The 27,232-nt window shown below is 43.8% G+C and overlaps 1 protein-coding gene across 2 annotated transcripts in view; it reads right to left on the reverse strand.

The window, feature by feature from the left end:
- Nucleotides 1–372: 372 nt before the first annotated feature.
- The window catches only part of SLC22A4 (solute carrier family 22 member 4), a 45,236-nt gene continuing 18,376 nt past the window's right edge, over nucleotides 373–27,232 (reverse strand). The window contains exons 4-11 of one of the 2 annotated variants that reach the window (XM_046000453.1): nucleotides 19,529–19,700; nucleotides 15,321–15,447; nucleotides 11,796–11,896; nucleotides 10,485–10,699; nucleotides 9,283–9,465; nucleotides 6,676–6,811; nucleotides 3,495–4,702; nucleotides 373–420 (exon numbers count right to left, since the gene is read on the reverse strand). In XM_046000453.1, coding sequence (XP_045856409.1) covers nucleotides 4,627–4,702; nucleotides 6,676–6,811; nucleotides 9,283–9,465; nucleotides 10,485–10,699; nucleotides 11,796–11,896; nucleotides 15,321–15,447; nucleotides 19,529–19,700 — 1,010 coding nt within the window. In that variant the 3' untranslated portion in view covers nucleotides 373–420; nucleotides 3,495–4,626. Of the gene's footprint in view, nucleotides 421–2,987; nucleotides 4,703–6,675; nucleotides 6,812–9,282; nucleotides 9,466–10,484; nucleotides 10,700–11,795; nucleotides 11,897–15,320; nucleotides 15,448–19,528; nucleotides 19,701–27,232 lie in introns of those variants that run through there. The other variant, XM_046000455.1, reaches the window with a different exon arrangement.

Below are 27,232 nucleotides of genomic sequence, written 5' to 3' on the forward strand. Positions count from 1 at the left end.
TTTGGTTTGAGATTCTCATGATTAGTGATGTTAAGCATCATTTCATATGCTTGCTGGCCATTTGTATATCTTCTCTGGAGAACTTCTTATTAAAATCTTCTGTCCATTTTTAAATCAGACTGTTTGTGGAGTGCCTGGGTAACTCAGTTGGTTAAGCGTATAACTCTTGATTTCAGCTCAGGTCATGTTCTCAGAATTGTGAGACTGAGCCCTGCATCAGGCTCTGTGCTGGGCACGGATCCTACTTAAGAATCTCTCTCTCGGGGCTCCTGGGTGGCTCAGTGGGTTAAATCTTCTGCTTCGGCTCAGGTCATGATCCCAGGATTCTGGGATCGAGCCCCACATCGGGCTCTCTGCTCAGCGGGGAGTCTGCTCCTCCCTCTCTCTCTGCCTGCCTCTCTGCCTATTTGTGATCTCTGTCTGTCAAATAAATAAATAAAATTAAAAAAAAAAAAGAATATCTCTCTCCCTCTCCCTCTACCCCTCCTCCCTACCCCATCCCCCCTCCTGTTCCCACATGCATACTGTCTCTCTCTTTCTAAAAAAAAGAAAGAAAGAAAAGGAAAGGAAAAAGAAAAAATACCCAAGCATTTTAAGGCCCTGGAAACACTGCCATTTTCTTTTCTAGAAAAAATAATCCAATTTACATTCTCACCAGAGGAATATGAAAATATATCTCGTCATATTCTCATTACTGAATACTGAATACCATCATTTTGTAATCTTTGCTAATGTGTTAACTGGAAAATGGCATCACATTTTCACACCAATTAGTATTCTTTTCTATTGCTTATGAAGCAGAATTTTTTTTTCTTTTTTTTAAGTAAGCTCTGTGCCTGGCTTGGAGCCCAACATGGGGCTTGAACTTACGATCCTGAGATCAAGACCTGAGCTGAGACGAAGAATCAGACACTTGGGGCCCCTGAGTGGCTCAGTCACTTAAGCTTCTGATTCTTGCTTTCACTCAAGTCATGATCTCATGGGTCCTAAGATTGAGCCTGCATCAGGCTCCCTGCTCTGCAGGAAGTCTGCTTGAAGATTTTCTCCCTCTGTCCATCCCCCAACTTGCATGTACTCTCTCTAAAAAAAAAAAAAAAAAAAAAAAAAAAGAGTTGGACACTTAACCAATTGAGCCACCCAGGGGACCCAGAACACTTTTTTGGTATGTTTATTGGCTAATCTTTTCTTGTTTGAAAACTAATAATTACTTTTTTCAATTTAACTATAATAATGATTATAAAATATATTTATTCATTTTTTAAAAAAATTTATTTATTTATTTGACAGAGAGAGAGGGAGAGCATGAGCAGGGAACAGCAGGCAGAGGGAGAGAGAGTGGGAGAAGCAGACTCCTTGCTGAGCAGGGATCCTGATATGGGACTAGATCCCAGGACCCTGAAATCATGACCTGAGCTGAAGGCAGATGCTTAACGACTGAGCCTCCCAGGTATCCCTATTTATTCATTTTTAAACAAATATTCATCAAGTATCAACTATGTACCAAACATACTTCTAACTGCTGGGGATGGAATGTTAAGCTCCATGAGGAAGAAGGACATTAAAAAAAAATGAAGAGGTAAATTAGGATGTTAGAGGGTAATAAAAACTATGGTGAAAAATGAACCAGGTACAGGTGAGTTTGGGACAGAAAGAACAAGATACAATTTAAAATTGGGTAGTCAGGTAAGTATTTATCAAGCAGGTGACATTTGAGCAAAGACACACAGAGCAGGGTAGGGACACACAGAGCAGGACCCTATAATTGGTGAGCATACATAACTCCTCATCCAAACTGGGACATTTTTAGAGTGAAAGGTTTTGGGGGGGTATTAATAATCACTCTAGGCCCATAGATAGATATTATGACTATCTTGGGAAAACTGGGACATATGAACCTCCTATGTATAGACTATCAAAAAGACTTTAACTTTTCAAAAACCTGACAGAAGTAGGACAAAACTCATGTATATAAAAGCAAGTGCCGTGAGACCATAAAGGGGGGGAAGAAGAGTACCTGAGATGGGAAGCTCTTGGAAGGTTTTGAGTGGAAAAGTGACATGGTCTTGTTTAGATAACTCAGGCTGCTGTGCTGAGGATAGACTCAGGGTGGTCAGGAGCAGAATTAAGGAGGAAGGTCTGGTTCAGAAGCTAACAGAATCCAGGCAAGACACTAGATTCTAGAACATGCAATGTGAGATTGGCTGCCAGTCTGAGACTGTTATTCATAAGTCAGTATGGGATGTTGCCTTGTAGATCTAACTTTAAAAGCAGTTTTAAAAAATCAGGAATGTATCTTGAATTTAATCAAATGATCTTTTGACATCTGTTGATCCACTTGGCCTCTGAGCTATCAAAGAGATAATCATCTGTGTACTTGTTGCCTTTATAGAAACATTTTAAAAAGTCATCTCTTACTATTTAAATGTACAAACAACAGTAAAAGTTAATTATCATATCCTTACTTCTTATATTTAGAAAAAGCTTTAAGAGCATTTTGTAAATAGGCATTTAAAAATTTTAATGTCTATGTATCAAACAAACATTTCCACCAAACTGGAGTTACAAAGTTTCTTAACTAAAAAATATTTATCAGTGCTTGTTAAATGCAAGAAAGCACTGTGCTAAGCAGATCTTAGAGGATAAAAAGAGAAACAAGGTAAGGTTCCTAGCTCCCCAGAGGCTAAGAGGCTGTGGGGGCAATAAGACAAGAGTCCAGCTTAGTAAGGGTTAACAAGTACCTGAAGAGCTCAGAGGAGGGAACAGCCACTGCCGATGGGGTGGGAAGAAAGTTCAAGAAGGGGGGGCGCCTGGGTGGCTCAGTGGGTTGAGGCCTGATGCATCGTGGGATCTAGCCCCGCATCGGGCTCTCTGCTCAGTGGAGGGCCTGCTTCCCTGCTTCCCTTCCTCTCTCTCTCTGCCTGCCTCTCTGTCTGCTTGTGGTCTCTGTCAAATAAATAAAATCTTTAAAAAAAAAAAAAAGAAAGAAAGAAAGAAAGTTCGAGAAGAGCTTCTTGGGAGGCAGCCTGGCCTGCTCTCTGTGGGACAGGCTGCCCAGTGCTCAGCAAGGTAGGTGGAAAGCTGATCCAGACAGGCTGCATCCATGGGGGAGATGAAAGCACTGGGTGGATGAAGCTATGCTTCTGTCTCCAATGAGAAACATAAATTATTCTAGGTATTCTGGTGGATTTTAAAGTAACAGTCAAAAGGTAGGATCAGTGTGTCAGTAGGATATAAAATATGTGTTAGAAATATGGCAATAGAGAGAAAAAAAATTAGGGGTTAATCAGAAAAGTTCAAGATAAGGAACCTGAAATAATAAGGACTATTTATCAAAAATATTACATCCAAGTTTCCTCTAAAAAATAGTTTGTGAAAATTTACTTTTGAGGATAATTGTTTTTCGGAGCTGATGCCATCAAGCATCATATTCAAACCAGTGGCTACCTGTTTCTATGCACACAGCATAGTGCTGGGTATAGGAAAGGGGAGCTTACCACTGTGCTGCGGTCACGGAGGCCACTTTCAATGAAAGCATGTCGCCCAGGTGTCCAGGAGTAATGTCCTGCTCAGTTGTCATCTCAGTGTGCCTAAAACATGCTAAGACAGAGACTGGTTGTGTCTCTCCTGAGCTTATCATAATACACGACCTCAGCTTTCTTCTCCCCGGTTCACTTGTGGAACTAAAACCAGATGCAGCCCTGGCTGGAGAGACTAGCAGCGGTAGACGACACTTAGGAAGGAATCTATTAATGGAAAGAACTGTTTCAAAAGTCTCTCCAGATTGTTGGCTTTAAACAGCTTCCTTCCTGGGGGCGGGTAGCTCTTGGCTGCAGGGCATACCAACGGTCTTTACCGGCCTAACTGGTTTGTGGCTCTCCTGATTCTCTGTTTACTAGCAAAAATACCTCTTCAGCAGCTCTAAAGAAACAGATGGTTTAAACACATGCTCAAAAAGATCACAGTGAATGCGGACTGGTGAGTTATAGCCGCTGAAACTGTAGCAGGGAACTGTCTGGGTTCCCTTCCTAAAGGCCAGTGGGTCATACGACCCAAGCTACTCGATCTCCTGGGGCATTTCACTTGTAAAACACTACTGTTATCTGCCATCAATTCCCTTCAAAGGACTGTGTAAAATTTTCTGGATGGGAATACCACATCTAATCATTTAGTTACAGCAGTATATGAGTTTGCCTCAAACACGACTATAATTTTGAATGTGCTGTTTCAGTGATACACATACACACATACATACTGTTGTCACCTGATAGTTGCATTAATACAATGACATTCTGTTTATTTGAATAGTATGTTTGAATTGTATGTTTGGAAATGAGTGTCAATATTTGTATGGATTTACCAGTCCTTGACCATAAGATTTTCAAAAAATCTTATGAACCCATTTCATCGAATTCATTAGGATGGTAGACTCTCTGGAAATGGTTTTTAAAACAAGGAGATCATCTGGAAGAGTGGCCCAGAGTGTACTCTATGACAAGTATTTCTCAAGAGCAGAGTCATCTTAGTGTTCATCTTCAGGCTTGGTCCTGTTCCTTAGGAAAGGCTTTGGTTTCCTCGCAGAGTCTGATGCATTTAATTTTCAGGTCACCAAATGGGGTGGAGATCTTATCAGAACGAAGTTATTAGAACTTTGGGATTTTCTTCCTTCTCCACTGAATCTCTTGGTTTTTTCCTAAACCTGAACCTGAAAATAAAATAAGGGTTAAAGAAAATTAAATACTCAAGATTCTCCTCTTCATAATGCCAGACTGACATTGAAAAACTTTTATCCAACACTGAAAAAAAAAAAAAGAAAGAAAAAAGAAAAACATTTATCCAGTCAATGAATATAACTCTAATAATAGCTCAGGAGTCTAGAGCTTGTATTCTCTAATTCTACAGTTTCCCCAAGGAAAGGATGGAATGGTAAACATGACTTCTCAGCATGCTAAAGTTAATGTTGAAATAGTTATATCATTAGAAGAAAACAACTTTTGGGGCACACTTTGTTATACATGTTCTGTCAGAGATCAGAATCATCCATTCATACATAGATTTATGTTCTTCATGGCCAGGCACTAAAGATGTGTTATCTTATAGAACTTCAAGATAGTCATATGAACTATTTCCATATAATAGACGTGAATCCCAAGGTTTAGTGAAAATTAAGTAATTTTCCCAAATTCACGCTCTAGATTTGGGATTTGAAGCCAGGCAGTCACTCTAGAATCTCAACTTCTATAAATCTACTCATCTTTAATTGTCTGCCAATCTGTGATACTGTAGAAAGATATTAGATTTTTGTCCCCGGTTCCTGACACAGAGCTCCTAAAACCTAATTTCCTGGGTGATAGGGGGCGTAGGAGCATCTTGTCTTTTGTTCTAATGAGGCAACTCCTGGAGGGCCCCTTGATAGCTTCAGGATGGAGGCTGGTTGCCAGAAAGATCAGGCCTTGATTAGAAGCCTGGAACTTTCAGCTCTACCTTCCAACCTCCAAGGAGGGGTGAGGGGATAAAGGTTGGATTAGTTATGGATCATGCCAACATGATAAAACCTCCATAAAACCCCCTGAACACTGAGGTTCGGAGAGCTTCTGAATTGGTGAACACATCCATGTATGAGGATGGTGGTGTTCCCCAACTGCATGGGGACAGAAGCTCTTGCACTCTGGACCCTTCTGGACCTCACCCTTTGTACCTCTTCATCTGGCTGTTCATGTGCATCCTTTATAATAAACCTGAAATGGTAAGGAAACTGTTACCTGAGTTCTATGAGTCATTCCAGCAAATTACTGAACTTGAGTGGAGAGAGGGGAGGTTGTGGAAACACCAGACTTCGTAACCAAGTTGGATAGAAGTGTGAATAACCTGGGGACCTGATATTTACCACTGGCATCTGAAGGAAGGGCAGTCTTGTGGGACTAAGCTCTAAAACCTGTGGATTCTGATGCAAACTCGGTGGTTAGTATTGGAATTGAATGATATTGTAGGACACCTAGTTGGTGTCAGAAATGGTGGGTATCAGGAGGGAAAACTCTCATAAATCTCATAGGCCCCCCAAAAAGATATTAAATTGTTTCATTTCCTATTTCTTTATTAATGTGGACAAGTATTATTTTTCATGTATATACCTGCCAATGAGATTTTGTTTCTGTCAACTGATTGTTGGTGACCTTTGCCAGTTTTCCTGCTGAGTTGTCTGTCTTCTTCCCAATGACTGCTGAGAGTTTCATGTATATTAGCTGTATAAGCCCCATGTGTATATTGTGTGTTGCAAATATTTTCCCCCCGGCTTTTTGACTTTTGTTTTTATTTACAGTTTCCTTTCTTGCTGTGCCAACAATTTCTAAAGTTTCATAATCAGTGGTAGCTATCTTTTCCTTTACATCTCTTTGCTTTTCATATCATGCTCAGAAAGGCCTTCTCTGAGCAAAACGTAACAAAAATATGTGTTCTCATAGTTTCTTGGATTTAATTCTGAACTCTATACTATTCCAGTGATTTCTATTCCTACACCCTTATCATATAGTTTTAATTATCTTTGCTTAGTAATAAGCTTTATTATCTGATAGAGCTACTCTCTACTTTCTACTCTGCTTTTTCAGAAATTTCCTGGCTATTCTTGAATGTTTATTCCTTCTGAGGGATTTTCCTGCCAGTTTTTAAAGTTCCACTTACCCTTTCACTTTCTGCATCTGCTCTAAGGTCTCTGGTAGAGTCATTCCAAAACTTTCAGGGAAGAAGAGGGTGATGATTCCAATGAAGACAGTCAGGCTACCCATGACAATGTAGGGCAGAACTCTGTTGTAAGCACCTGGAAGGCACAAGAACATCAATTGGATACAGGGATTCTCCAGATACTCCTGGGAATTGTTTTGTCATGGTGGCAAACAGTATTTGAGAGTATTCAAATCTGAACATTTTCAGAAGGAAAAAGTATGCAAAAGATCACAGTTCCTTTTTGGCAGAAGCCATTGCCTCTGTGATTTCCATAATCATTTCCCTGTGTGCTTTTGCAATATCGTAAAGTCTTTCATGCCATTTGGCATTCTCTAAGCCACTATTGAACGATGAGTGACAGATGTTCCATTGATGAAAGTCTTTGCCAACGAAGTTTTCCCTCTCAAGGTGGAGGTCATTGGAGATGGGGATGAGAGGACATCAAGGAGGAGAAAGGACATCACAGGGACAGGTACAGGCCATGATGACTGGTGTGAACTTTGCTTTTGCCTGAACTGTGAAGTAGGCTGCAGTGGACAGCTAGGTCCAAAGAACCATGAAACTCTTAAAAGAAAAAAAAACCCAAGTAATATGTTTAATCCAATTTCAATCACTCAATGTCAGGCATAGTGAATGCACTATACACCTGGATTTGGTTTCTTTTTGCAACATTTATGTGTCTTGGTTTTATAAGAACCATTCCACCTCTTCCTTATGTGGCGTTACTTGGACAGGAGAATAACAGATCCTCATCTTGCCTCCTTTCTGCAAACAGAGATTATAGAGAAACAACACACCCAAGAATTTTATTTGACAGATGTTAATCTGGAAGCTCCTCTGAGGTGTCTGTGTCACTAACAGGAGTAGTTGTTGCAGAACACAAAGCTGTCTCAGACTCCTCCCTTTCATCTGTACCAGCGGTCTGCCCTTAGACCAAGTGAGCAGGGCTTGAAAGAAGAAGGAACAAAGGGAAAATGACACCATTCAACATTTTTAAAAAAGATTTTATTTATTCATTTGACAGACAGAGATCACAACTAGGCAGAGAGGCAGGCAAAGAGAGAGGAAGGGAAGCAGGCTCCCTGCTGAGCAGAGAACCCGTTGTGAGGCTCCATCCCAAGACCCTGAGATCATGACCTGAGCCGAAGGCAGAGACTTTAACCCACTAAGCCACCCAGGCTCCCCGACACCATTCAATATTGTAATGTACTTTCTTAGGGCTTGTTCAGGGCAGCAATGCAGAGTATGTTTAAGATAAAAAAACGTTTCACTTTCTCCACAAAATTAGGGTGTACCTTTTGTGAGAATTCAGATATAGTATTTGTTTGCATGTGTGTTTGAACTAGTAGATAACCAACAGATGACTAGGAAGAATAGGAGGTGTATCAGCGTCTCTCACCGTCAGAGTCCTTAATGAGGCTTAGGCTTGGAGTATGAGATCCTACTACATTCATTGAGCAACCCACCAAAGCCCTCTGTGGTGTTACTCCAGATTGCAAAATCTGACCATATAAAAACTAAAATATCATAAAGTCAAAGTATACGATGAACTAGGAAAAATATTTACTACATATATGCAAAGGGCTAGTTTCTTTCAATTACAAAGAGCTCTCACAAATCAGGGGCGCCTGGGTGGTTCAGCCCTCAGTTAAGTGTCTGACTCTTAATTTCGGCTCAGGTCATGATCTCATGGGTTTTGAGATAAAGCCCCGCATCGGACTCTGTGCTCAGTGGGGCTTCTGCTTGAAGATTCTCTCCCTCTGCCCCCCCCCCAACTCACGTGAGCATATGCTCCTGTGCTCTGTCTCTCAAATAAATAAAGAAATCTTTAAAAAAAAATTCAACCTTATTTATAATTGAATTAGAAATGAAAGCAATAATGATATCCATTTTTCAGATAACAGATTACCAATGATTAAAAAATTGGGTCATCCCCATTGTTAGTGAGGATATGGAGAAATAGGCCCTCTCATTTATAGATAGTTGGATTGTAAATTAGTACAATATTTAGAGGCCAGTTTGGCAATATCTATGAAAATTTTAATTTGCTCCAACAATCCACGAATCCAAGTGTATGTAATTAAATGAACAAAGGGTCTTAGGGGGATAGAGGAATGTTCATTGAAGTGTTATGTGTAATAACAAAAACCAGGAAATAGCATAAATGTCTATCCATTGAGCTTAGTTAAACAAATTATGTATATACATACAATGGAAGAATATATACTAACTAAAAAGAAGGTAAAAGCTATATACACTAATAAGGAAAGATATTCTGATACAATGTTATATTTAAAAAGTTGTGAAACAATATATATAATTTTGTTTATGTGTTTAATTTTACTGTGTGTATATATATATGTTTTACAAAACAAAATGTCTGAAGGGCTACTCACCAAAGTGTTAATATTAGCTACTTCTAGGGCTGCAGTCTGGGGAGCCGAGGGAGAAGAAGTGAAGTTGTACTTTTTCCAGTACTTTCTGTGCTGTTTGCATTTTTTCGCAATGAAAAATCTATTCCTTTATATTTTTTAAAAAAGAACAAATTGACAAGATGCATCTCACCGAGGTAAACAAAGTAGGGAGCAATGATGCTGCCCACTCTGGAGGCCATGGATGTGACCCCCACGGCCATGTTCCTGACCGGGGTGGGGTAAAGCTCTGCGGTGAAGACATACAGCATGGAGAAAGCAGAGGTGATCCCGAACTTCCCTAACATCACCAGACCAATGGACAAGAAGTTGTAATCTGGAAAAGAGACCCCGTGTAAATAGAGGTGCTTCTAGAAGTAAGACTTTGTTAACTCAGTTGCTTTCATTGTCCTCTTTGCTTGTACAGCAATGTTTTTATAATGTAAAGATGTTCCCAGAGCACCTAGGTGACTCAGTCAGTTAAGTTTCCAACTTTGATTTCAGCTCAACTCATGTTCTCAAGATTGTGAGATCCAGCCCTATCCTGGGCTCTGCACCGAGTGTGCTTAAGATTAAGATTCTCTCTCTCCCTTTCTCTCAGCCCCTCTCTTTCCCAAGTGTCTTTCTCTAAAAAAAAAAGGAGATATTCCCCAAGTAACACTTTGTCTTCAAATATCTTAATTATTGGACACAAACAAAGATGGAGAGTGACGGGTTGCTTTCTGTTCTGCTCTACTGTTTTTCTAGATCATTTATGCATTCAGTGACCTTTGCCCACTTTTATTTGTTACAGCAGTTTCATGGTAAGTTGTTAGCATGTTAATATAGTTAAGTTTAATCTTCAAAGAGAAAGACCTATCCTTTCTAACCTGTTTATAATTATCAAAGAGATATATGTTTTATGTATAATACTAGGTTATCAATGATCTATTGACAACATTTTAATATGAGACAGTTAGGCATAAAGAGAAAAAAGAAGCAAATGTCTTCATGTGCTCTTCAACTGCTTAAGGATTACAGGCCCTAAAAATCACTGCCTTATATGGGAACTGGCAGTCCTACGCACTGCAACGCTGGAAAATGCTCCTCAGAGAAGAGGTCTGAAAGTACCGAGGGAATGATGGATGGCATCAGGCTTCCTCTCAGGCAGTGATTTCTGATCCCTTAAGGCTGACTCCCATGTCAGGGGAGTTGTTGTGAACACAGGAAATGCCGTAGTTAGCTATCGCTTGTCCGGTTGACTTACAAAGAGCTTATGATGCAAAGGCGACACAAACAGGGCGCAGTGACTAATGATTAGTCGAGTCAAGGTGCAGCTCTTTTCCAGTTAGCGGTTAATATTGGTTAACTTCTTACCTGCGGGTACGAACTGAATTAAGAGAAGCACACCTCCTCCCAAGAACAGTACGCCGGCGATGATGTAACGCCGGGGCAGCCTTCGAAGCAGCAGCCAGGCTGTAATGTAAGCGGGAACCTCAATCAAGGCAGAAAGGAAACAGTTCAGGTAGGCATCTCCATGTAAATTAGGAGCGTTGAGAGACAGAGCAAAGTAACCCACTGAGGTTAGCATCCTGAAAGACAAAAGAAAAAAGGCAAAAATGCCAAAAGGATAGCTCGAAGCACTCAATGATTCCATGATGGTCAAGAAATTGTCCCAGTCTTTCTGTCCTACAAGTAGCCACTAGCCACATATGGCTATTTAAAAAGTATGTCAATTAAAATTAAACTAAATTAAGAATTCAGTTCTTTAGTCACACTGGCCACACTTCACCTGCTTCAGAGCCACCTGTGGCTAGTGGTTACAACAATGGACAATTCAGACATAAAACATTTTCATTGTTGTGGCAAGTTCTCTTGGACAGCACTAGTCCAGATCTGCCAACATTTAACAACACCTATCCTGGTCTAGTTAATTTCAAATTTCAGCATTTCCTGAACAGTTTGTACATTCTTGTTCCCTTACAACTATTATCTGAAGAAAGACCGTCAGTCACGTCAGTGAACACAAAATCCAGATTTTATTCTTACCCAAAAGAAAAACGAGGACACATAGGTAATACTGTGGGATTCTCTTTTGGTGAATTCCAATCGATTTATTAAAACTCACTTTAGGGAAGAGAATGAAAGTCCCATGGAACAGAGTACACACTGCACGCCCTGCCATTACAATCGACTTCCGCAGAACTGTAAAGCTCTTCTGTGCAAAAACAACTGCACCTTGCAGACTCCTCTACGCAGAAGTTTGCTTACTATTAACATGGCTGAAAAGCAGAGGATATCTGAAAAATGTTTTCAGGAACATTGTTACTCTGATGTCACCATTCTGTTGACAGTATAGCTTCTGGAAGCAGGAGCTGAATTAGCCTCTCACTTTCAGGAATGAGCAATGTAATTAATATGAATCCCAATTCCTTTAGGAGGGGAGGGACCCTTTCCCGGTGGCCCACAGTAAGCAGGCTCAAATGTCATGTTACTTTTTTACGTTCCCTGTGGCTTTTTTTCAGCATCCAGTTCCATGAGTTGAATGGAGCCATTTCCAAATAACTTAGAATTCTAGAATTTCTGTTTTGTCTCAGGAAGACTCAACCCTCGCCCTGACGTTGCTGTGAATTAGAGAAAATCAGTTGTATCCTTAGGTGTCATATCCATAGATCACTTATTACTTACCACAGGAGCAAGGACATAATGGTTATTGTGGCAATATTCCGAGTCCTGAACAGGTCCAGAATGAGAACTTTCTGCTGACCGGGGAGTTTTAGTTCCTGTAGCTAAAATAATGCAAATAATTGTGAGATTAAGAGGTAATGAGAAGGTATCTTCAACCATTGGCATTATGGGAAAGACCTGTTATGCATATAATGCTCCTTCACCTTGACTATGCTCAGAAGTCTGGAATTTGAGGGGAATAAGGGCATCTACATATAAGATGCTTATCCTAACACTTTAAAATACTTGTAGCCCATTTTAGACAGAGCCTTCGAAATATGTAACATTGGCTTCACTGCCTTTTTATATAAACTCTGACTGCTAACAGCCTTTTCTTGACTCATGGTCACCACCGTGGTGACTCGAATCACACTGAGCTGTGATCCTTAGGACCTGTTGAGCGGATAGGGCCAAATAGCCCCAACTCCCTTGAGGTCCATGTCTGCTTTTTGTATTTTTCTTGTTGTTGTCTCAGGGTCAGAAGAGATTTGGATTCACGGAGGGCCTTGGACAAGAGGTCTGAGCGTCAGTTCACTTCTCCTTTAAAAAGGTATAAATAGGGGCACCTGGGTGGCTCAGTTGTTAACCATCTGCCTTCGGCTCGGGTCATGATCCCAGAGTCCTGAAATCGAGCCCCCCGTCTGGCTCCCTGCTTGGCGGGAAGCCTGCTTCTCCTTCTTCCACTCCCCTAGCTTGTGTTCCCTCTCTCGCTGTGTCTCTCTCTGTCAAGTTAATAAATAAAATCTTTTTTTTAAAAAAAAAAAAGATATAATAATTGGGAGTTGAGAAGATTAAATGAGATCATCAATATATACACACACACACATATCTATCTATCTATCTATATATATATATATCTTAGCATAGTACTTGAACCATGATAGATGCCCAACTCTTTTTCACTATAATTATTACTATGACTGCACCATTGAGAATAAGATGCTAACAATCTGGTTGGTGGCAGTTTCTCATTGCTGTCAATGGGCTTCCTTCCTCTACTTTTAATTTACTAAAGTTAACTTGCCATGTGGTAGAAATCTAGATAACTAAGTTTATTGGAGCTTGTAAAAAAGTTACAAGGCTCTGAGGTGTGGAATCTCTTTAGGACATGAGGTATATGCAATAAGAGGCTTAGGAAGGAATGTCTGCTATGAAGGAGTAAGACTGCCAGACCCGCCTTTGTAGCAGGTGCTCCCCAGATATGAGCATCCTTCTTTCCAAGAATAACCAGACACTCCCACCTGCTGTTCACAGACATTTTACTTTTCTTCTTCCATACAGTTTGGAGTGAACAGTCCTAGAAAAAGCCCCTGGCAGCAAAACCCTATTATCACAACCAAAGTAAAGCCCCTGCATAGACTAGTGGGAACTAGAAGTCTTCATGGAGGGTTCTGGAAGTGGTGCCATGCATGGATAGGACCTGTGCATCAGGCCCATGCTCACACTTGCTGCTTCCACAGGGCCCTTATGAAAATGCAGCTTGCCAGGTCCCACCTAGAGCGTGCCGACTCTGAATCCTCCCTGGGGCCCTGAAGCCTACAACTCTGTATTTTTAAAGCTACTTGGGTGATTTTTCCCAACCCGCCCCTTCCCCCCACCCCGGGAGATTTTGATAACAGCCAGTTTTAGAAAACTCAGGACAAGAATAGCCTTATGTCCAGGGCTTGTGCCTATATGGAATCACCAAAATACCTTTGGACCAGACGCCATGAGCAAGCCGAAGGTACTTCAGAAAGAAAGCCAGGGAAACCCAAGATAGCTTTCCAACATGACACTATTCTATATTTTTTTGTATCCACTGCCTCTAACATGAGTTAGGAAATGACATGCTGTTAAGTGCATGTACTCTGGTACGGAGAGACCTAGTGAGATTTCTAGCTATGCGGTACCTCAGTGTCCACTCCTGGAAAAAGGGCCTGGAGTAGTACCCACAAGCTCTGGCTTGCATGAACATCAAAGAAGCTAACACCGTGCCTGACATCTGGTAGACTCTCCATTGTCATTCCAAGCAGGCTGTATGTGCTGGCATATACATCTTTGCCAGGAGGGGAGCAGCGGAAAGGAGCACAAGCTCCCTTTCCTTCAGCAGGCTCGTCCAGTTCAGGCTCCACGTGCCTCCCAACCTCCACAGAGTCCTGCTTTCTGGGGAGGCCAGACTTGAGTCTGTAGACTTGAGTGTGGAGGCATACTGTTGCTGCAGCTGTCCCCCTCTTCTTGGGGTATCCTGAATAGTCCCCTGCCCTTCTCCTACCCAGGAATGCCCTGCCCCCATTCTCTCCATTCATCTAAGCCCCCAGACCCTGATTTGGACCTGCCTGTTCAGCCTGGAGTCTGTCTGCTGCCTTTCTCTGCTGCTACACAGCATCCCTACCTTGGATACTTAGCACTTCCTCCCGTTTATGTTTACATCTAATCCTCTTGACCACCTTAGCTACACGCTGTGCTCCTTAAGCATAGAAACTGTATCTAGGGGCACCTGGGTGGCTCAGTGGGTTAAAGCCTCTGCCTTCGGCTCAGGTCATGATTCCAGGGTCCTGGGATCGAGCCCCGCATCGGGCTCTCTGCTCAGCAGGGAGCCTGCTTCCTCCTCTCTCTCTGCCTGCCTCTCTGCCTGCTTGTGATCTCTGTCAAATAAATAAATAAATCTTAAAAAAAAAAAAAAAGAAACTGTATCTAACTCTTCTTATTTTCTCTAGGACCCAGCAGAGGGCCTGGACAGGGACACCGCAATTCCCCACTGACTGTCAGCGAGCACGGCAGCTATCACAGAATATCATCTTTCCCTTGTGGCCTCCTGTTTTCAGGGGTGACCCCTTGAGCCTGTGCCTTCATGCCTTTAGGGTGTAGACACGACGCAGCAAACCAAAGGCAAACACAGCTTCCTCAGCAGCTGCAGCACGATTCAGAGTACGGTGGGGACATCATGGGTGGCATACCCCTCAACCACATTTTTTCCACTTCATCTGGACATTGAGAAATAACTGGTATGTAACTGCACCAGTGGTATGGAGCAATACCAACATAAAGTTGGAGATAAAACTTGCCAAAGGGAAGGGGGACTAGTTTTTAATCAACACGTGTTGTAAACGAAGCAGTTTACATATATGATTGCATCTCATTCCCTCGCAGCCCTCTGAGGTAGGTTTCACATCAGCACTTCGTCATCACAGGGTCTCAAGGACTCACACAGAGCCTGGTGCACAGTGGGCACACGTCAGATTCAATTAAATCAAGAATGCATTGCTGACTTTAAGAGGACACATCTGCAGGGGCACCTGGGTGGCTCAGTGGGTTAAGCCGCTGCCTTTGGCTCAGGTCATGATCTCAGGGTCCTGGGATCGAGCCCCGCATCGGGCTCTCTGCTCAGCAGGGAGCCTGCTTCCCTCTCTCTCTCTGCCTGCCTCTCTGCCTACTTGTGATCTCTCTCTGTCAAATCAATAAATAAAATCTTAAAAAAAAAAAAAGGACACATCTGCAAACGCTTACCTCCATAGGGTCAAAAATCACCCTTGGGGCAGCTATGTTGTTCATTTTTGCAGCTTTTTGGATGATACTTTCAGCCTCTGAAAATCTTCTCTGGGATATCAACCACCGGGGAGATTCAGGAATAAACCTGGAATAAATTTGTAATTGTTTATAATTTTTCACAATAACAGGGTTTAATACTAGTTACCGTAAGTTGCCCCCAAGCAATTTTTATTTTGTCAGATTGTAGTTTGTCTATTTAAAAAAAAAAAAAACCCAGGAAGGAGGCCTCATAAGATTTCCGTTGATAATAGGAATAAATAAAAGCACCTTCAAGTCTCAAAGTTCTGATCAAATCACGAGGCTGATCATCAGTTGGACTGGAAGGCAGGATCAGACGATAAAGGGTAACATTAACTATAGGTGCTGTTAAGCCAGGGCAGGGGGAGAAAGTCATTTCAAACTTAATAACCAATGTGGCTCTTAAAGAAACACAATCTAGTGTCTTTTCAGTGCGTCCATCCCTTGGAGAACTCCTGGTGCCCCAACTGATGATGGTCAGAAATTTACCAAGTAAAGGTGGCCAAGGCATCTGTGCTCTTTGGGCTTTTCTTGTAGTCACAGGAAAAAGTGGAAATGTGGACAGCACCCCCATGGGCTGTCCCTGTGACTCTCAGATCTGCAGGGCAATGAGTCACCAAATGAGGTTTTGGGAGACAGTTTTGTTTTTTTTTAATGTCTAGAATCTTTTTATTACACAGAGTTCGCTTCTATTTTTTTCCTAATTTTTCTATTTTTTCTATTATTATTTCTTTTTCTCATATTTATTTACATATTTTCTATTCTTACTTTTTGCTTCTCAGTATCTCTTAGCCATTCCTCTGCCAGCTCTTGTTTTTCTTACCTATCGGTCAGTACTCAGTGATCTGAGAAAATACATCATATGTAGCAGACACAGAGGCCTCCTCTCATTAAAGGGGCTCCTCCAAAGCCTCACCAGGAATCAACCTCAGAGTAAAGCACAACTTGTCAAATGGCCAAGCCTCAGCTCCCTTCCCCAGCCTACTAGCGCATGGATTGAAAAAGGAACCCAGTTTATGTCACTTTGGAACATGCCCTTAGTTGGTCCCTGTAGTAACTCTGATGATGTTAGGTCACTGACCTTCCGTAATTAGAGCTGCTCTATCCAGGAAAGCTTTCTGCAGGGCTCTATAGCTGCGTTGCCTAATATTGTAGCCAATAACCTTGTGTGGCTATTAAGCTGGTGTAACTGGTGTGAATGAGCAAAGGAATTTTTTTATTTTATTTACTTTTAATTTAAAGTATGTGCATGTGGCTAGTGGCTACTGCTTTAGTGCAGCATTAGAGCTCTTGCTTTCCAGCCACTGTGTAATTCACGCCTATATCCAAGTATACCACACTTCTAATTCTGAGCCATGTCTTTCCTCCACAGGGTTGTTTTTAGAAATACCCTACTTTCTGCCCACAGGCTCTAAGGGCCCTCATGAACCTCAAGTTCCTAATGTTTAGTTGGCTAGATATTGCAAAGCTTCCCCCATGCTGTATCTATGGGCTCCTTCCCCACCCCTATACATATACTCCATTCATGATTGTGGTCTGTTCTTGCCAAACCTTTTAAAGGGAACTTGAGATATAAAAATCCCCAAACCACCTGCAGGGCTTACTCCCATTTCCAGCCCATGTGCTCAAGGTGCCATGATTTCTACTTTGGCCATGGCTTTTGTGCTGGATGGAGAATCAAGTCTAGTTGATCATTGTAGAAGTTAGTGGAGCGCCAAACAAGGTTTACACTATAGGCTCTCTGTAGACTGAATTCAGATAGAGCAGGGGCAGGGCATTGCTGGAAAGTCTCTTACACAGAGCGGGCAACAGGGAGCACGGCAGCTCGAAGCCAACCCCTCATGACTCCAGCCCACCTAGACTGATGAGCATGGCTTCAGGAAGTCCCACCCTCAAGAACGAGGTGTTCCTAAGAAAGCTATTTTGTTTTTATAGGAAAACGCTAAGACTGTTGTTAAACTTTTAGGACAAGCACACGGCTTTGTAGTGCTGTCCCCGGGCTGCCCTCTGTCTGGGGCAGTTCTGTCCCTTGTACAGTGTGCCCACAGCCCAGAGCATTCACAAGCCAGCCTGGAAGGAAGAACTTTCCTTAGGGCAAGGGTAAGTCAGCTCCTCAGGCGATGGACTGCCTTTGCTGTAAACCACAGGGGATGACCTATCAGAGCTGTTCCTTGTGGCAGTATTGGGACCCGAAGCAAAAGTCCAAGCCCTAGAAATTAAAATCTTTACTAACCTCTTATAGTCAGTCAGGGCCCTTTTATTTTTATTCTTTCTCTCTCTCTCTCTCTCTCTGATAGAATCACACAGTAATAAGGTTGGTTATAACGTATTTTAGAAGTACTGGTCTCTTGGGCCAAAATGACAGCTAGAACCAGGGATCACAGATTCTTAACATCATTCATCTGTGGAGGCAGAAAATAACCTTTGAATAGTCTTGTCTTGTGTCTTGAGAGAACCTCTGGTCACGAACTTTGTTTACAACAAATTCAGTCAGCAGGAGAGTTGTGGAAGGAGGGTCGGAAGATGTGACGAAGCTGATGTTGGTGATTATGATGATGATCATGATGGCTCTCATTCCAGAAAATTGCCCTGCTCTTATAAATCTGGGGTGCTACCTTGGAGACAGAGCTGTGGAGTTAATGGCCTGTCCTTATTTACCATAAAGTTTCCTGACCCTCAGACTGGATTGCAGAGGAAACCTCCAAACCAGAGCAGTATCTAACCTTTAACACACTGTCTCTCAAATTCCAGGCAACTGAGGGAAAAAGTGCTTTCTCCTCCCAGGCACATCCATGCCAAGAGTTTACACCAAATAACGATAGCAGTCTTAGACACGATAAAAAGACCGTAACTGGGAGTGGTCCAACCTGAGCTAACTGGTCCAACAGGGCCAAAATGTGCCACCTGTCAGCCTCTAAGGTTGCCTAGCAGTTGTGGCAAGATAAAGGACCTTCTGACAAATTCCTAGGCTGTGTACAAAGGACAGGACCATGAGGGCGAATCTAAACCACGAGTTTTTAAAAAATGGTCAAAGAAACTTGCATTGTGTGTAAGTAGGTGGAGATCAAGCAGTTTGGTAAAACCTATCATTGTTGGGAGATTTGATATTGATATCATGAAACCAAAGCAAGAAGAATTAATGAGAGAGAATGAGAGAGAGAGAGAGAGAGAGAGAGAGAGACCCACCAATAGAAGAAATCCCCTTTCCTCTTACTTAAATATGGGAGGAAAAAAAAAACCCCAAAACAAAAAACGGGGAAGCCCCCAAAGAAGGTGCAGCTGGGACCTTATTCTATTACTCTAATCTCTTCTCACTCTTCTAATCTCTTCTAATCTCACCTGAAAATTCCCACATAATCCTGTTGGGTGAAACTGGGGCCAGTATCTCCAAACTTGGTTAATCCCACACTGATGTCTCAAAATTGGGTGGCACGATTGAGGAAGGAGAGAACAATTCTCTCATTAAATGAAAGTAATTCTCTCGCCCTTCCGGACAAGGAGAGGGACACCTGGGTGGCTCAGTTGATTAAGTGCTTTGGGCTCAGGTCATCATCCCAGGATCCCGGGATAGAGTCCCATTGGGGCTCTTTGCTCAGCCAGGAGCCTGCTTCTCCCTCTGTGTGCCACTCCCCCTGACTGTGAGCACTCTCTCTCTGGCAAATAAATAAATAAAATATTTTTAAAAAGACAAAGTAGATAAACAGGCACATCCTAGATGTGAATCACCCTGTGATAGGAAAGCTTGAGGAAATTATATTAATTGAATCCAGAAGGAGAAAGAGATTTCCTAGAGAGAGAAAAGTGTCCAAAGAGCAGCATGGGGCAGAGTTAGAAACAACAAACAAAACCCACCAGTACCATCTCCACAAACAACATCAACAACCAACAGCAGACAAGAGTGGGGTGGGCCCCCGCAGGGATGGGCTTCCTGAGAACGGTGCTGGGTGGGACCGGGGAGAATCCAAGGACCCTAGCACGCAGGCCCACCTGCAGAGAGGCAAACACGCCCTGGGCTTGGAAGCCTGGGCCCCAGCCAGCTCCACGGAGATGAAGGAGATGACGGAGCCCGTGAGAGCGTCAGCACCAGGTGCTGGCTCCGGGCATGCTGGCCCGCGGCAGGGGGCTGTCTGGGACAGAGCCACACTCACCACCACAGCGGGAGGCACAGCACCCCGGGTACCGTCAGCGCCAGCAGCAGCATCCGCCAGTCTCTGATGAAGTAAGCAAACAGGGGCAGCAGCATGTAGCCAACTGCAAAAAATGTGCACACTCCTAACGTAGAGAATATAATACGAACTGACTTGCCAAGAATTTCAGTTCCTGTTCAAAACAAGGGAGGAGTATTAGCATTTTAGCTCACTTTAATATTTGCCATTTTATATCATTACCTAGCAGTTAAGAGTTCAAACTACAGTTGCTGGGAAAAGGGGAAAGGCGTTTGCCTTTGGGCCCAGAGAAGGTGAGATCAGGGTGAAGGAAAGTGGGAGGCAACCCTGGACTTGTCCCTTGAGAGAAGGATGAGTTTTCATGAGATTTTAAAGGAGCCACAGATTTATCTTTTGCAGGCTGTCTTGTGCCCAGCCTGGAGAGGTCATCTCTTCTGAGGAGGCCCTGTTTCCCAAATAAATGCCCAGGGGGAGGAGCCGACAGGGTGTGGTGATGGCCAGCCGGGAGATGGTGGGGGCTCTTCTGAAGGGCTTTGTGAGGTCACGATGCATGTAGCCTTTCCCAGGTTTCCCCACTATAAACAGACAGCCATGGGGTCTTGGGAAACAGTGGACAGTTCATAGTTAACAGAGTCGTGCTAGGATACCATTAGCAACCCTTGAGCCCTGAGAAATGATAACTGTGATCCAGCTGGCCTGGGAGGTACACAGAGCAGCTGCCCCGCCCCAACCTCTCCGCACACACCCGGAGCTGAATTCCCTGCAGCCACATTGTACCCAGAGATCAGGCCCAGGCAGACAGTCTATTTAGAACAAGGAAAGAAAGAAGGAGCTATTTTGGAGGCCCAGCAGGTGGCTGGCAGCCCTAGAGTTGGCCACACACCCAGAGAACTTCACAGAGCTTTCCCAGAACACCACAAAGGCCCAAGACTGCTTGGTGGTGTTGGGCCCTGTTTGGGGACAGGACACACAGGTGGCTGTTGGCTCTGGCTCTGCTCAGTGCCACGGGTCTTCCAAAGATAATGACCTGCCTCTTGGAGCTCCTGGTTGCAATGGGGAGCCCAAGCTCTGTTGGCACAGAGCTCCAGGTCCTTTCCAGAACCTACTCTTGGTCTTCTGCCTCCCCGCCTCGCCTGACAGAGAGATCTGGCCAATGGCAACAACTCTGCTTTTTGTTTGAGATCAGCCCACCAGTACAGAAAAGTAGCCCAGGAAACACAGAACAGACCATTCAAAGGACCATTCAGTCTTGCCTTTCAGGAGGTATTTTCTCAGTTGTGTTTATATGCCCTGAGCACAGGCTAAGGAACTAAGGGCTAATTCCAGAGGAGCCGTTTGATTACTATAGTCCCTGGGTCCACTTATGCAAGGATTTTTTTTTTCAATAAATACAGCAGGGTATTATAAATGTGTTTCTCTTCCTTATGATTTCTGTAATAATATGTTCTTTTCTCTAGCTTATTTTATTTTGAGAATACAGTATATAATATATATAACATACAAAATATGTGTTCATTGACTCTATGTTATTGATGTAGGGAATAACGTTAGGGTTCGAAGCCGACGGCCAAGAAAAAATTCTTGAGTTGTCTTTGGTGCAAAAAGGTGATTTTATTAAAGCATAGGACAGGACCCGTGGGCAGAAAGAGCTGCACCAGGGTCATGAGGAGTGGCCCATTTTATACTTTTAAGTTGTGAGGGGGTTGGGGATAGAGTAAGTCTCTAAGGAATTTGGAAACAAGGTTTCTAGGACCTTGAGGGGCTAGCTATTGTTGGGAAAAGGTCATTTATTATCATCTAATAAAACCTTAGTCATGAGACCCTTCAGATGTATATCAGTGGGCCATATGCTTGGAAAAGGGGGTGATTGCCAACACGTATCTTGGGGGGTTTAGAGATAAAGGAAATTTCTAAAGGAGTTTTTATATGTTAAAGTAGACTTATAGGATACTGAGCAGATGGGGTCAGGCTAGGATTGTCTTTCGCCCTCAGCAAAGTATTAACATCGAAGCAGCTGAGTTCCTAGAGGAATGTCTCTCTGCTTATTTCAGGGACTTGTCAATGGGTTGCAGGCTGTAAGGAAATTTAATAATTTTCCTTCCTTCATCATCAGTAATTCTGATCATTCTGATCAATTCTGATCAACAGTAGGCTATATTAGTAGTTAAGTTCAGGGGGAGTCAAAAGTTATATGTGGATTTACGACTGCATGGGTGAAGGGTGGTCATTGCCCCAAGCCCCCATTGTTCATGGATCAATTATATGCGGCTAGTTTCCCATTCTCACTGCCTATCTGTTCCTTATCCCCAGCCCATTTCTTCTTCACTCATCATAACTGAGAGGTGTGTTTCAGTGGTTCCCTCTTGAACAGCCATTTCTAAAACCCAGACTGATGGAAATGGCCAACAATGTGTGCTTCTCCCATTCTGGACTGGAGGCAATAGGCATAACCCCTTAGGGCACTTTTCAGCCTCTCTGCTAATTTCCAAAGACGGGGCCTGACTTCTTTGAGGACCATGAGTTATTTCCAGATCTTTCCTTACCTCCTACCTCCTGGTAGGAGGTAATGACCCCCCTACCACTCCAGAGGCAGACTCACCATGCCACATTTCTAAACACTTTGGCTGTCATTATCGTGACGTGGGAATGAATAGGGGGCACTTTGTTCCTAAGCAGAGTTTCAGAAGTGAAGCAGCAGAGGATCTGATTGTGGAAAAGAGCAAGTGCATGGGACCAAGTGAGAATCTGGTAGAATCATGAGGGCAGGGGAGCTCCCCACTGCTTCCATGACCCTGGTAAGAGAAGAGAGAGAGACACCACTGGATTCCTGGATAACCTCTGTCTCTAAGCTCAAGTCTCAGGCCAGAACAGAGTTGTTCTGACTTTGTACAGTACCCATGGGGGACAGAACCTTTTAAATTTACCCTTCTGCCATTCCGGGAGCATCAGAGATGGCACGACCCTGAAGAGCACATTGTCAACACGACTCCCTGCCCTCTGACCTTTAGACAATCACCCCTCCTGACACATGATCGTGGTCGTTCTCACCAGCATCATCTTCCCAGCTAACATTTGTGTTTGAGCCAGTCCTAGACTGTTAACAAACATCATCTCTTTGAAGCTTTACAATAATTATGCAAGAATTAAGATTGCCTCTGGAGCATCTGGGTGGCACAGTCGTCTAAGCGTCTTACTCTTGGTTTTCAGCTCGGGTCATGATCTCAGGGTCATGAGACGGAGCCCCACTTGGGCCCCTCTCCCTCTGCTCCTCCCCCTTACTCGCTCTTTCTCTCTCTGCAAAATAAATAAATAAATCTTAAAAGAAAAAAAAAAAGAACTAATATTACTCCTGTTTTACACATCATCCGCTGAGACTTAAAGAGTTGAAGCAAATTGCCTCAACTCACACAGAGGGAGCAGGTGGGGGCAGTAAGGATATAAGCCTGATCTGTTTGAACTATGGATACCATCTAGAAAAAAAAAATCACCGGGAGGCAAAGACTGGGCCTTATCAAGCAGTCCTTCAGCTGAGATGCCTAAAGGAGATGCTGATGGGAGATGGGCCATGACAGACCCTCCTTTCAAGAAATGAGGATTTCTTGGGGTAGTCTTTGAACCAACTGATAGCCGACCAGCCCCCTGTGAGGAGCACTAGGAGAGGAGCCCAGATTCCTGCAAACCCTCCATGGCCTGCAGCTGTCCAACAGATGACAGCAGTGACTTCTGGCTCTGCTGGCTGGGGATACCTGTCCTGGGTTTGTTTGCCCCCTAGGGTTTTGTTCCTAGTAGGTTTCGGTCTGACTGGGCCTCAGAGTGTCTCTTGGGAACGAACTCTGTCATCTAAGCCTGACAGGCATGTCCTGATCAGGAGTGTTTGTCTATTGCTTGTCACTACTACCCCAATCCAAGTACTCTCTCTGAGATGGAGTGACTCAGAGAGGGCTAGGGTCACTCAACACAGAGATGTTGTAGAAAACATCAACACTGATCGAGGCCCTTCTTTGGTGGTCATCCCAGGAACCACTGGTTCCATTCCACAGCAAGGCAGGACGTGCATCTCTGTGAATGACCAACAGAGGCCTGCAGCAGACCCCACCAGACCCCAGCTCAAGAAATAAGAAGATGGTACAGTTGCCAGGACCCAGGGACCTGTAGAAAGGCCATGTGCAGAGAGGCATCTGTAGAGAACCTCCTCGACGGTCATTTGCTACTAGAGTGACTTTGATAAGTCCTACTTCATGGAGGTCTTTATTACGAGGACTGAGATACCATGTGTAAAGAGCCTAGTAGAGGATCTGACATGTGGCAGGTGCTCAGGAATAGCTAATTCTCTATCCATGGTCCAACAGCTGAAATGTGCTGAATGTCAGAGGAATGAAGAAAGTACAGTGCCTTTGATTGAAACACCCAATGGAAGACAGTAGAACCCCTCTTTGCTCCCTGGAAATATTCAGAACTTTCTCCAAATTAACAGACATTCCTCTACTCAGTCGTTCCTCTCTCCTCTCATGAACTTAGAGATCATTCTAGTTAAAAGTGACCCTCACTATCTTTGCATATATCCCAAAATGCCTTTCTTCACATAGTACAGTGCAAACAAGGGGTGCCAGCAAATTTCTACGTCCTCTTAATGTATTTATATCCCATCTCATTCCCTTGACATCTTTGACGTACCTTATAATTCAAACACAATAAGGTAACAAACAGTAGCATTAAAGTAAAATACAAAGAAAGGCAAAAGTTCTGTCTTGGAGGAAAGAAAAAACTATGCAACTGATCCCCTTGAAGAACAGTATGGCAGTTCCTTAAATGGTTAAACATAAAATTAACATATGACCCAGCAACTCCACTCCTAGGTACATGTCCAAGAGACCTGAAAACACTTATCCAAAAAACACCTGTCCTCAAAAGTTGACAGTAACATTATTTTTGATAGCTAAAAAGCAGGGACACCCCAGATGTCCATCAACTGATGTATGGATGAAGAAGATGTAGTAAATCCATTCAATTGAATAGTGGTTCACACTACAGTACAGCATGGACCAACCTTGAAAACATCAAGTGAAGGAAGTCAGTCACAAAGGCCACAGGTTGTATATTTCCACTTATCTGAAATGTCCAGAATAGATAAAACCATACAGACGAAAAGTAGATTAGTGGTTGCCAGGGGTTAAGAAGAGAGGAGAATGGAGAGTCATTGCTAATGGATACAGGGCTTTTGGGGAGGTGGTGAACATGTTCTGGAGTTAGAAAGAGCTGATGACTGTACAGCTTTGGAATATACTAACAACCACTAACCTACACATTTTAAAAGAGTGAATAGTATGGTATGCAAATTGTATCTTAATTTAAAAGTACTTTAAAAATTATACGTGACTGAGAAAGACTGTACAATTGACAGAGTGAAATTTCAATTTTGCCTCCATCTTCTGGCGGGGAGAGCTGTAAAGGAGGATGCCATCAGTTGCATCCTTTTGGAAAGGAAGCATGCATCTATTCACCAGAGGAAGCAGAGTTTGAAACAGGTCAGCATGCTGGCACAAATAGTGCACCGGAGGTTGATGTTAGGAGTACTAGAAAAATACAGAATTAGTGGATCGGTCAAGACAGGAAGGCAGTTAACTGTGCAAAATAAATTTTTTTTTTAAGATTTTATTTATTTGACAGAGAGAGAGATCACAAGTAGGCAGAGAGGCAGACAGAGAGAGAGAGAGAGGGAAGCAGGTTCCCTGCTGAGCAGAGAGCCCGATGCGGGACTCGATCCCAGCACCCTGGGATCATGACCTGAGCCGAAGGCAGCGGCTTAACCCACTGAGCCACCCAGGCGCCCTGTGCAAAATAAATTTGAACAAATAGTTACGAGGGACAAAGGAGGAGCCCCTGGCATTTTACCCAGAAGGCGGTGGACAGCTTCCAGGCACTATTTCTGGGAAACGGTAGGAGATGGTGACGGGGAGCTGGAGTGCAGGCAAGGTCAGTGTCATTGGTCCTGAGTGGTCATTTCCTCCTAGAAAAGCATCTTTTTGCCAGAGTGCTCACTACCAGGTGAATCCCCTTTATGTTTCTTTGGCTGGCACTGTTTCTTCCCTCCCTTTTCTTGTCTCCTATGACTCTGGCAAGCTTTACAATTTTTAAAAAGTAGATCAAGGAAAGAAAGGATCCATTGCTACATCGTTTTGAGAATGGGAGTAATTGTTTCCCGATTTATTGGGAATTCCCTTAAATTGAGATTATTATCATAGAGTCTTGCCACCCCTGCGCTAGAGCCAGAAGACAAAAGAGAAGGCCCAGACCCCAAGCGTTTCGTTTATTTTACTCAGAACCCAGAATTCACTATTTTAGCCCTAGGACGCCAGAGAGCGCTGCTGCGCTGCGGAGAAGCCGGGAGCCGCCCAGCGCTGGAACTTCGCGCCCCAACCTCGCCTCGCCCCGCCCCGCCCCGCCCCGCCCCGCCCCGCCCCGCGCCGCCCGGCCCCGCCCCGCCCCAGGCCCTGCTGGAGAGAGGGCGGCACGAGGGAGCGGGTGGGTTTTCAGTGACATTCTTAAATGCCCAAACCCGAGAACCCAACACAAAGAGTCTCATGCAAGAACAAAAAAGTGAGCAATTTTCCTAGAGCACAATGTTGTAAATCGACAGCCAGGGCGGGACCCAGGCTAATGGGGAGCCCCTTGCACCCAGCATCCAGCTCACTGATGGCTGGCTTGTAAATCTGGGCTCCGATGGATCTTACAAGATCTTACTTTCCCCTTGGCATGGGGAGCAGGGAGAGGAGCAGGTTGTAGCGCCAGTGCCAGCGGGGCAGGACTTCCCTGCAGGAGGCCCTGGGTGGGCTTTCCCAGCCTCAGCCATTCCCAGAGGGGAGGTGCCAAGGCCCCCACAAGCATCCCCAGCCCCTGGAAAGGAAGGACTCAATCTTGGCCATTCAGTAGAACCTGGGGGATGTCATGACTGGCACAAACCCCTTCTGCGTCCCAGTCCTAATGATGGAGCTTCTCTATGTTTTTCTGCCCTTCCATTTCAGACAGTCCTTTAGATCCTCCTTAAAGAGGTCTACTGGCCTCAGGCAGAATCCTGTTTTGAGGCCTGCACAGTCCCTTAGGTGTCTGTGTCTGTATGTTGGTATATCTCTGTCCAGAGGCAGAGCCACAAATTGGACTATTTGAGTTTAGGGAGGATTACTAGGAAAATACTGAATTAGTGGATCGGTCAAGACAGGAAGGCAGTTAACTGTGCAAAATAAATTTGGATTTATTTAGGAAGATGGAGTCCTGGAGACTTTGCCCATGAGAACAAATAGGCTTTACTCAAGAGCCCTGTGTCCTCAGGGCCATCAGGCATGAGGAACTCAGAGTTTCCATCCCAAATTCCTCTAATCCCTCGTTTCTAGTGCCACTGGCCCGAAGCTCTGTGTCGTCCTCACAAAGGACCTTCGTTAAGAACATCTGGTTCCCCTCCTTCCCCGCAGGGAGGAGAGAGGCCCCCTTCCTGCTGGGGCCTGCTAGAGAGGGTGCTAGCTGCTGGGCCCATGTGGTTTCAGCATGCTCTCCCTTCCCCCTACCCCCGCCGTTCAGACACCTTGGCTGTGGCAACGAGCTCTTCACAAATGATTACAGGAGCGGAATGTGAGCAATCCCGTCTTGGCAACCTCGCGGAGAGTATACACCTCCTCAACTAAGAGGACACAG

This window comes from Meles meles, chromosome 3, assembly GCF_922984935.1.
Source record: "Meles meles chromosome 3, mMelMel3.1 paternal haplotype, whole genome shotgun sequence".
Lineage (NCBI taxonomy): Eukaryota > Metazoa > Chordata > Mammalia > Carnivora > Mustelidae > Meles > Meles meles.